Below are 11,315 nucleotides of genomic sequence, written 5' to 3' on the forward strand. Positions count from 1 at the left end.
GCTTGTTCGTTCCCACCGAGACAACACAGGGCTGGGGACAACCTGCCGTCGACTTGGCTTGACGTGTCAGCAGGATTTTCGGAAAGCGAAGCCTGTAGCCGACGAAACCGATCAAGGGAAAGGCTCACTGTGGCCCTGGTTGCCATTCAACCCGGGCGAGAGCTGCAGAAACAACACAGCTGCCGCAGAGATATCCACCACGGCCGAACACGGACATCGAGCTGACAACAACGGCTGACGCCAACAAGATACTCATCACGGTAGACAACGTGTAGTTTTCCCTCGGTGATCAGCAGCGGGCGCGTACTCTCGCGATTGACCGGCTTCCTCCCGTGTCCCGAGGCCCTCAGGAGACGGCCGGGGGACAGGGCACAACTGGAGAATTCTGGACTGTGACGGTCCCTCCTTAGTCTCTTGGGTAGGTGTGAGAGAAGTCTGTTGTTTTCCTTCCCGCAGTCGTGTCCCATTCCCGCTTTCAACACATCACACAGCACAAAGTGTGTCGTTCGCGTTGTCGCATCCGTTGAAGCCTTTAAGACACCGGGTCAGATTATGGAGTCATCGACGTTGTTCCTTTAATTGTCGCGTACGTCTAGCACTTGCCTTGCAATCCACTTCCCACGCTCATGCTATCGGCTAGCTTGAATACGTGATGCTCGAGTTTCCTTCTGAGTGTTGGCATATTCGCCCTCAGCCAATATTATTAGTCGTCAAGGGCCCAGTTTATAACCAGGCCCGCCCTTTCCTCCTCCCCTCGACTGTCAAGGGCAGTAGATCCCCCACAAGAATTGCGGTGGAATGAGGTGAGGGTGTAGATTCCAATGTCTGACTATGGGATCACTTGTTCTCGTCACAACGCCTACAGGAAACATTGTCTCCAACACTGTGCTGGCGGGCGGGCGCCAGTCCCCAGTTCTGAGGCCGGACAAGAATGGTGATGTAAACATTGCCGATGGGCCTTGGGTAACTCTTTTCATACACTTGTAGATAGTCAAGTTCTCCGTGTCATATCCCAGAATCCGGCAATTCGTCCGCTGGCACACTTGTGGACGTGGATCAAGAAAAGCGACGACAATGGTACGGTGGACTCGACGGAGGCTGAAGTCTCTCTCGCGCTTCTCTGTCAAGCTGGACGGACTACCATCGCGTGATCTATCCATGAAGCTGTTCATTGGAATGAGAGGAACACCTTGGGGACAGCGCATCTAAAGATGAAGCTGGTGGGCACTGGTCTCTTCTCTTTAAGGCTGTCCGCGGGGGAACAATTGCCCCTTTCGAGGAGCGGCCAGTGTTGCACCAGGAGCCGCTATACCGCCAGAGCGCGCAAGATGGTCGTTCTCCCCACAGCACGAGGCCCGATGATGTCTCCTCGAGAAGAGCTGGCGTGCGTCTTGAGTCACTCCCAGCCACCAGGCTGCTCAGCCTTAACCCCCAACGTGATCAAGCACCATTGCTTCTAGCCGATAAGAGTCGATGTCTGCGGATGCCCCTTGAGAGCGAGGACGTGCTGTGTAGTGAGTTTCCCACCCGCAACATCCTGTTAAAGAGGAGAGTCCAATCTTGACAATGCTCCGCGCCGGCTCTGACCTGTGCCGTCGATATTTCGAGAATGGCTACTGTCTGTGGTGGTGAGGCTGCCGGCTTCCATGGGGGGGCGTCGTCTCGCCATGGCTCCCGAACTCACATTTGGTTGTATCTATAATTGCCCCTTGATCGTTCTGGTCGTCCAGCTTGGACTCGCCAACGCTTTGCTTTTGTTGATTGGATCCCTCAGTCACAATGATCCCATTCGGCAGCCCTCATGGTGGTAATCGACCAGTACCAATCGCGACTCGTCAAGCTCTGCATCCACGGGCCAAGCTGCAGTGTCGGGCAGGCGGCTTCAAACAGTGTTACATGCTCAAAGCAGTACCAAGGCAGAACCAAACTGTTCAGCAGAAACGACGACACATCATGGGGTACGTCAAGCAAGCATCGTGACTCGAGTTGAGCTGTGTAGCAATGGTCTTCGTAGACAAATACCGCCAGGGTTCAAGTATCGCCCGGGCCGTACTGTCCGCGACGTCACCATTTGGGCGCAACGAATGTCGTACAGCGCACCGTTGTCACTTAGCGAGAGCGACACTCGATGGACCGAACCGACTCTTGTGTTTTCCCCACGTTTGTCTTCCTGCCGTCTTGGTTAGCATTGACAAGTTCCTGCAATCAATCCGAAGTCATGAGAAGGGACCAGCGGCTTTCGCTCTCACAAGCTTTGCGACCATCTCGATGCGGCAACGGATACGAGTGAAGGAATTACCCAGCATGGTAAAACGAGCACATGGGGGTGGCAAACCTTGGGGTTGAGCTCATTCCATCCCAACGAGAGGGCCTGTCATAAGGCTGGCCTTGCCTCGTGATGTATAGACTTTGACGCAGTGTCTTGTGTCCGTGAGCGTCCCGGTTTCGCTTTCGAGGCTCGCGGGCGGCCAGCCCCCTAAAAATAAAGTCGGCCAAGCATCTTGGTCGCAAGAATCATCCCGTGGAAAGCCTAGTGTCATCTGCTTGGCGCTTCTCTCCCTTCGTCTTAGGGTTAACTTTTTTCACTGACATCCGCAGAACCCAACGTGCCTCTGGGGGTGTCTGTTTGCCTTTGATGATCTCCGAGCGGCGTTGGGATGAAACAGGCGAGGAACATTTCCGAGAAACAGTGCGTCCTTCCGCCTGGGGATCACGCGCACATATATGTGTTTGCTTGCTAGTGCTTACTGGATTGAACAGCCCTCACGCTTCCGCTATCGTGGTGGAAAGAAACGAAGTGTGCGGAGGGCGCGAGGGCGAGAGATGTACACGTGCTGCCCACGATGCTTATCAAAGTCAAGGTGACAAGCCGATCTGATAGCTTGGGGAAGCCAAAACCTGACGGGCAAGGTTTCTTGTCTCCCACGATCAGATCAGCTGGCAGATCGAGCATCGATCTCGACAGATTGGGTAGCTCGAGCTGTGCAGGAGGTGTGCCAAGCACGTGAAGATCGAGTGCTTGGTGACGGGCCGGCGGATCTATGCTTGTCGTTCGTGTCACAGTCGATGCTACTTCCAAGATTGTGTTTACGTCTCAGGCCTCGGCAGTGGAGATGTCCCGCATGGCAGTCGAGCTTGTCAGCACTTGGCACCACCACGTCTATGCTCGAGGTCATTTTTTCCCCCAGCTCTGTTTGTCTCTTCCCTCCGTGACACACCACGTCGTGATATGCCAAGGTCGGTAGTTGGGCCCAGAATTGGTGATGGCGAAGACGGCGGGCCGCAAACCACCATGACGATTGATCCGAAGTGCTCCCAGCCTTGTTACCAGACGCGCGGGCGGGTCTGATACAGTCGTCACCAGGCCGTCAATGGATAGCGCGAGCATGTTAAGGACATGGTACAGCCTATGTCGGAGTTCCCGGCCGCACGGAGACAGCCGACGGAAGGTATAACCCTATTCATGTCAGGCAGACACCGCGTATCCAGGTACCGTAGCCTGGAACTGGTGACACATGCGGCTGAAGTTGCCCACCCACTCGGTTTGGGGCCAGCGGGCTAATTGGGATGGAAAGGTCTTGGCAGGAGCAAGTTGTATGCTTGTGACCGCTCATGTTTGGAGCGGCTAACACCGTTACAGCCGTTACCTTGACGTGCAAACCTGGCTCCAATTCTCTCACCCCGTTCGTTGGAGCGGACAGTGGTGTGGGTTTGCATTGCTGTTTGCGCGCGAGCATCGGCACATAATGCACATTCACGATTCGTGGGGAAAATACAAGACGAGTGCCGGGCGAAACCACGGCGAATTCTTGAGATGTTTGATGAGAACCAGACTATTCGGGATGCTTGGTCAAGTGACGGCAATGGCACTCCATTGATCACGGCTTCTGCTTGCTCCAGGCACTACCAAGTCCACGGTGCACCCTGGAACTGTGGACATGTCAAAGGTCCTCGGTGCTGAAGGCCTCGGTGCTGAAGGCCTCGGTGCTGAAGGCCTCGAGACTGTTTGGTTGGTACGGACGCGTGTGGCAGAAGGATGATCGGGCAACGGCCGAGTTCCGGAGATTCGGACAACGGACAGGAGAAGTCAGGGCAACCAGGAGGTGTGTGGTTAAGTCAGTAGCTGAGAAATGAGCCAGCTGGTAAGTAGCCTTGTGGGTTTGAAAGACGACGGATGTGGGGAAGAATTGTTACGAAAGCTTGTGTGGCTTGTTGCTGGTGGATTGTTGCTTATTCGTCCCTGGCAGGGCGAGGGGAAGCAGGAGGAGGAGGAGAGGCATCAAGAGGTGAGGTCCAATTTTACCGGTGATGCGGCTGCGACAGTGGGGTCAGGGAGGCTGCAAGCACATGGGCCAGGGAACGGTTCCTCTAAGGCTGATGGTCTCCACCATGCGGAAAATTCCCGGCTGTTAGGCAGGGACGAGCCCCAAGGTGCAGCGGGCTATTGCGTGCAGTCGGCTGGGACACGGGGCACTAACAGGATCGGCCGGCGTGGTCCAAGCGAGATCTTGAAGCGCGGCTGAAGCTGGTCCCGACACCTCCCCTGGCCGGCTCGTTTCAGATGGCAGCAGCAAATCATGTCGCACCTGCTGGGGCAGGTGCTGGGGGCAGGACCGACGACCTCCTTCCTGTTCCTGCCACAGCCTGCCACGGTGCCACGCTTGCCACGGCGGGCAGCCACGGCCAGGTACCCGCAGTTGGAGGAAACCCTTACTGCTCTCTTACTTCTCTTACATCCTGCAACGGCCGCCTCGGTCTCATCCCAACCCAGCTGGGACCGCGCTGGGACGCCAGGCCGGTACCAAGATCACTGTAGATCGGCAGCGCGATACCTGGTGCTCGACGCCTGCAGGTGCCAGCCGCCTTGCCTTGTCTGTCCTCTGAAGCGATGCCAAGCTTCCGGCACCACCATGGCCCATGGGGCCTCGCTGTCGTGAGCCCAAACCGGAGACACTACTACACAGACAGTGTAGCAGACCAGCGTCTGCCCTTGCCTGAAGCCTGTCTGGACTCTGCATTCTGCTGCAAGTCGGACGCCCTTCGCCATCTACGCTACCGCCAGTTTCCGCCGTTCGCCTTGGTCGCCCGATCTTTGGTTGTGCTGTGTGCTGTGCTGTGTGGGTTTCGTTTCCGTCTGTCTGTCTCATTATCCATCTCGTCTCCTCCACCGCCGTCATTGCTGTCGTACTTTTCCTCACCTCCACAGTCACACTAGGCGCCCTTCTCGCGCCCTCCTCTCTCCCCATACTTGCCTCTTTCAGCCATTCCAGCCTCATCGGGCCAGCATGCCTGTGCCATATTAGCAGACGGCCGCCGACGGGATCTCGCTTGGCTATCGATGCTGGGGTTGGATCGTTGCTTTGTTGTTCTGTTCTGTTCTGTTCTGCTCTGCTCTGCTCTGTCTGGTCCGTTCTCTGCCGTGTCGCCCCAGCGCCTCCTCCTATTACCCAAAGGAGACATCCTGGCTTCGACCGATCTTTTACTTTCCCTTACCGGATGCGATACTTCGTCATCTCTACTCTTCTCACTCCCAACTACACTCCTTCCGCTCAGCTTCCGGCTCCCCTTTCCTGGGGCAGTAGACGGCCTGCGCGTCCCTTTTGTATACCTACTTCCTGGCCTGCTGTGCTCGTGCCGAGCATCTTTGCTCAAACCTTCTTCAATCATCTCTTTTTACTGTAGCCTCTCGGATCCGAACACGCTTCTGTTCCTGCATCGTATACTTCGCACACCTTCATGAGACAGACCCCGCGGTTTCTCCAGCAGGCGACGACTTCGGCACGCAACAACTGGTCATGTGTCAAGCATCGAGTGTCACGACGAGTCCGATGGCAGCCTCACAACCATCCACATATTCACATTGCTGCCCCATCGCACCAATGTCCAACACATCATCGTCCCTGGGGCGGTACTTCAAGATGGAGTCGTCCACTGATTTCATATCATCCACGCCTGTGGTCATACGGAGTCAGCATCTCAGTTACTACGTCGCTATCGGCGCGATACTACTGGTGGCGTGGCTGTTCCAATCGTCACAAACGAGCAAGACGAAGAGCGTCAAGGCGCCGTTCTACAAGGCTTCAATATTAAAATGGTACTTCGATGCCGAAACTCTGGTCCGGGACTCGTACACAAAGGTACGGCACCCTCGTTGGCATTCACTATTCTTAATGGAGGTGGCTAATTCGTACGTCAGTTTCATGACAAGGTTTATCAGATCAAGGCCACAGAGGGGGTCCAAGTCTTGGTACCAGCCAAGCTTGTCGGCGAGTTGAAAGGCCTTCCCGAGGACGTTCTCAGCGCCACCGAGGCTGTCAGCGAGGCTTTGATGAGCAGATATACCAAGTTCTGCCCAGAGCGACACCAAGATCTGCTGGCGACTTTAGTGCGGACGAGGCTAACGCAGAATCTCGCGCGTCTGATCCCGCAATTGAAGGAGGAGGTCGAGTACATCACCGCCACCGAGTTCCCCGAGTGCAAGGACTGGACTCCAGTAAAGTTCCAGCCATTTGCTTTGAGGTGTATCGCACGGACAAGTGGACGGGCCTTCGTCGGCCCCTCGATTTGTCGACAGGAGCAGTGGATGGGAATCAGCATCAACTTTGCAGTGCACATCTTCCTTTCGTTGGTGAAGCTGCAGTTCTTCCCAGCCTGGCTCAGACCCATCGGGCAGTACCTGGTTTCGGACCTGGGGAAGCTCAGGAAGGACGAGACGGAGGCCAAGGAGATGCTGATCCCCATCATCGAGGAGCGCCTGCGAGATATGGACTACCCTGGCTATGAGAAGGCAGATGACTTGATTCAGTGGCTATTGGACTCGCTCCCGGAAGGAGAGAAGAGAGACTATCAAGCTCAGGCCGAGCTGCAGCTCATCCTCAGCGCCGCATCGATCCACACGACCAACAATCTCCTTGTCGATTGCGTGTACGACCTCGCTGCCAACCCGGAATTCGCAGAGGAGCTGAGGCAGGAGGCCATCGCGGTGCTCGAGGGCGACGACAACGGCTGGGCGAGGAAGGACTCGATGAGCAAGCTGAAGAAGCTTGACAGCTTCATGAAGGAGGTGCAGCGCCTGTCGGGTAACGTGACGTCGTTCATTCGCAAGGTCGTCCAGCCCATCGACTTGTCCGACGGCACACATCTCCCCGCGGGGACAAAGGTGCTCGCCCCGCAGTGCGGCATCAGCCACGACGAGCGCTACTTCTCAGACCCGGACCGCTTCGACGCCTTGCGCTTCTACCAAATGCGCCAGCGCAGTGAGGACGACATGAACAGACACCAGTTCACAAGCATTAGCGACACCAACATGAACTTCGGCGCGGGCAAGCACGCCTGCCCCGGCCGCTTCTTCGCCGGCAATGAGATCAAGATGATCCTAGCGTACTTCCTCATCAACTTCGACATCAAGCTGAAGGAGGGGGAATCAAGGCCCAAGGGCATGATGCTGATGATGTCCAAGACACCCAACCCGAACGCGGAGATCCTGTTCCGGCGGCGGACGGTGGATGCGTGAGGGAATCGTTTTGTGCCAATGCCAGCTAGATGGGAGCGGGCGGTGTTTGGAGCCTGATGAGCGAGCGAATTGGACGACCGAACCGATGATACCCTGGACACAGCAGAGAGGAAACACCCCGACACGAACAAGTTCCGAAACATAAACCTCTTTATTCAATCCACCAGACGACGCACAGGAAGACGAGAGAGCCAACCTGGCATATACATACATACAAGGCACGGGCCTGGAGCTCTTCTGTCGAAACCAACACAACCAACAGACCATACATATTTATAATGTACATAAACGTAACGTCACTTGTCTACGGGGGAAGGCAAGCGCCGGGTGGGATTCACCCACCGACTTGTGGTGGACCTCACACACCCACACACTCCCATACATGCATACATACATAGTTAGTCACAAGGGAATCGGCGTAAAGTAGGCGAAAAGCGGCGTGTGAAACGTCCGCACATTCTTGAATTCAGACTTTTGCCTGCATGATGAAAACAAAAAGCTTTATCTCATCCAAAGTGGCCGCCCTGTTTCACGGCACTGACAAAGAGCACAAAAAAGTGCCAGCTCCCGTGATCTGCACCGGCACTCCTGTCCCCCACACCGTCTTCACAGTGGTAGCTATTACCATGCGTAAAAATACACCTCATTCGCTCATAGACTCCTTAAACTCCGGCATATCATGGTGGAAAAACAAATTATCATCATTACGCTCTGCTTGACAACTTGGCAATGTTGTCCCCTCAGCTGTGTGGGACAGAATCAGCCAACGCCGACGCTATGCAATAACCACTTCCTCGTCCTGACCCGCAAACATTTCTTTTCTTTAATCCTCTCCTTTTCGCAGGAAAACACCCCCAAAGCGCGTTGCTCTACCCAGCCGAGAGGATCCCGAACAGATTTGCCGGGCTGGCTTGCGAGTCCACCACGCCGGCCTTTGCCGGCGCTGCTACTGCCGGGTTGCAGAGGGTGGCAACCGAGTCCTCGGACCACGACTGGGCGGGTTCGAAGAACGCCTCTGTCTCCTTGGGCTCGTGGGGCGTGACCAGGACGGAGTTGGGGTCGACGCAGTCGTAGAACAGCATGAAAACTCCACCCTGTGACAGGACGTCCTGCTCGCTGACCTTGTAGACGGTCTCGTCGCTGAGGCGCCACCATTGGGAGCCCGCTTCCTCGCCATATGGCTCTTCCGTGTCCGCCGGAGGGTTGGCTTCGTCCAGCCTGGTTTTGTTGACACCGTCGACTTCGTCGGGGGCGTCGTCTCCCACCAGATTTGGCGGTTGGTCCAGGTCCTCTTCGCCAGCCTTGTCGGCATCGTGTATACCTGTATTCCCTTTCTTGTAGCAGACGTAGTGACCGTTCTCGTGTCTACCGTAATGGGTCACTACAGCTCTTAACTCATAGATGGGGCCCGAGATTTTGGACGGGTGCGCATCGCCCGCCACCATTGATGCCCTGGCGTCGAGCACCCATTTCTCCTCATCACTGGCATTCTCTTGGGATTCACCGCCCTGTGGCTTTGTTGCCACCGGAGCCGACTTTCCCTCGGCACTTCCGATACACCAAGGGCCCAGGTCCAAGGTCTTGGGGAACTCGACCGCAGCGAGGTTCTTGTATGAGCGGAAGGTGCTTGGGTCGAAGACCGAGCGGTTCATGTGTATCACTAGGCTTGGCGGAGGTCTTCCTATCACTGCCTGTTTCGTCTTGGTCGAGCTGACCTTCTGCGAGTCCGGGATCTTGAGCTGCTTCAGGATCTTGTCATCGAACTCCTCGTCCTCCAGAACCTCTTCCACGGCCTGTAACCTGGTCGCGGCGGCAGGCACGGCCTTTGAGAGGCGCTGCAGCGATTTTCGGTATTCGACGAGAGTGCACTTCACACACTCAACACCTTGGATGGGTTCAAGCCGTACGAGGTTGTCCAGCAGCTCGAAGAGGTCGTAATGCGAGACGCCGACCTCGAAATTCAGGGTCAGACAGTTGAAGGGGATCATGGAAAGCCCCTCGGAGTGCCCACATGACATGCACGCGACGCGCTGGGCCGAGAGGCCTTCAAGCGGGTTGCGAACAGTCACCAGCTCCGAGCCGGCCTTGGACAGTATTGGCAGGCTCTGGTATCCACTGTCGTCGCTGTGTTGACTGGCCGCAGTATCGTCCCTGTTGAGGTCTGCCTCGAGACCAGTTTGTCGGCAGGCGGCCTTAGCAGCCTTTTCTATGTCCTTGTCAATCTGGTCCATGAGTTTCGAGAAGTACTCCTGCGCGTCTTGCTGCTGTATCGTGCTCATGTTCTTGAGTACGCTGGGGGTATATAGTGTCCTGCCATTGTTGGACGTGTCGTTCAGTTCGGCGATGAAAGAGCGCAATGTCCCGGCGGTGGTCGTCTGGTCTTTGGCTGGTGATGGCCCGGGGGTGGTGAAGCCGCCGAGGTAGCGCGGGAGGTGTTTCAGAGAGGTCAGGCCCTGTAAGATGCTGTTCTGGAAGCAGGAGTTGTCCCAGTTTCCCAAGCCAGCAGGCTGGTCCGACTTGGTCTTGGGCCCCGAGAATGTATTTGACAGTGTGCGTCGACCGGCCTCAGACACGGAAGCCACGATGCCGCCGGGCTGGTCGGTCCTCAAGATCTTACGGAGGACATCGCTCTTCGCGGCGTGGGTTGCGGGCTGTGGTTGAAGCATGGGAATGGGAAACAAGGGGGGGTTCACCCATCGGTCGACAGCGTAGAGCAGGCCGGCCCGGGCAGACGAAGACGACTGCGTCCCAGATGAGGTCGCCCACGGAGGGTAGCTGTCGGCCGCGGGAGGCTGCTTGGTTGTGGGCGAATTGGTAGGCGGCCGTCACCAGGAGCACGAGGACGGGGACGAGGACGCTGGGCTGGGATATCCTGTCCCAGAGCTTCTCTTCCGAGTAGTAAGCACCGTATGGGAGGGGATTCTGGTTGTGCACGGGATCGTAGCGCCTCAGGTTCCGGGCTGTCGACGAGGTCATCCTGAGACGACGCGCGGGTGACGAAGGTCAACGTGCACAGGCCGGCCGCATCTGCTGCAAGCAGTGACGGATCGATCGGTAGGGAGGTCGTTAGAGATTGGAGCAGGCGTGCGATGCATGAGAAGCCATGTCCGGGGGGCGCGTCGAGAGTTGCGGAGATGCTGGGCGTACAGTACAGCGGTAGACGAGTTGGCGGTCCCGGGTGTGTCGTCGTGACCGACAGGCCCCGTTGCATTGGTTGCGCGGAACTTTTGGGTGGAGGTCAAGCTAATCTGAGACCCACGCGCGGCTCGCAGGAATGTGGGGAGGGGGTCGTGCGAGATCGCCTGAGCTTATTTCCGTGCTTGCTGTTTTGTGAGGGAAGACCCCAGTTTCTTGTCAAGGTGCTACCTACTGGATAGTGACATGCGCACATTACTGCTGCTTTCGTCTTTCCTCTTCTCCTTCTCCATCACAAACCGTAGAATTACCTAGGCACTCGTAGTGTACTGTAGGAAGACATGTGCGCAGCCCAGCACAACTAGAGAGATGCCCTTGGTTCATAATCCATCACAGTACGCAGCGTGGTTTTTCACGCAGGGTGGTTCCACGTGGGGCTGAGCCTCGGAAACCCTGTGAGAGCCCCAGCCACTGACCACAAATCCAGGGAGCTCGTGGACTGGGAGATGCCATTGCAGCCGGGTTCGAAGCTTGTGTCCGTGGTTGGGCATCTGCAAGCTCCCCACTTGTCCATGCCATTTGAATGTACTGCTATCACAACCCTTCTTGTGCCGGCCTCTATACATCGCACACGGGAAAAGAGCAGAATTGTCCTCTCCGTCAGTAG

The 11,315-nt window shown here is 56.4% G+C and overlaps 2 protein-coding genes across 2 annotated transcripts; one reads left to right on the plus strand and one right to left on the minus strand.

The window, feature by feature from the left end:
* Positions 1–5,879: 5,879 nt before the first annotated feature.
* Positions 5,880–7,513, plus strand: INS49_015264 (uncharacterized protein; the record flags this gene model as incomplete). Its single annotated transcript, XM_043175946.1, has 2 exons — positions 5,880–6,137; positions 6,197–7,513. The coding sequence occupies 2 exons, from the start codon at positions 5,880–5,882 to the stop codon at positions 7,511–7,513; spliced, it is 1,575 nt and encodes a 524-aa protein (XP_043019401.1).
* An 869-nt stretch (positions 7,514–8,382) lies between these two features.
* Positions 8,383–10,489, minus strand: INS49_015265 (uncharacterized protein; the record flags this gene model as incomplete). The annotated part of the gene is made up of 2 exons (XM_043175947.1): positions 8,383–10,164; positions 10,253–10,489. 2 exons carry the CDS (start codon positions 10,487–10,489, stop codon positions 8,383–8,385), a joined length of 2,019 nt encoding a protein of 672 aa, XP_043019402.1.
* Between the last annotated feature and the right edge of the window lie 826 nt (positions 10,490–11,315).

The sequence above is a fragment of the Diaporthe citri genome (assembly GCF_014595645.1).
Source record: "Diaporthe citri strain NFHF-8-4 chromosome Unknown scaffold_9, whole genome shotgun sequence".
NCBI classification, from domain to species: domain Eukaryota; kingdom Fungi; phylum Ascomycota; class Sordariomycetes; order Diaporthales; family Diaporthaceae; genus Diaporthe; species Diaporthe citri.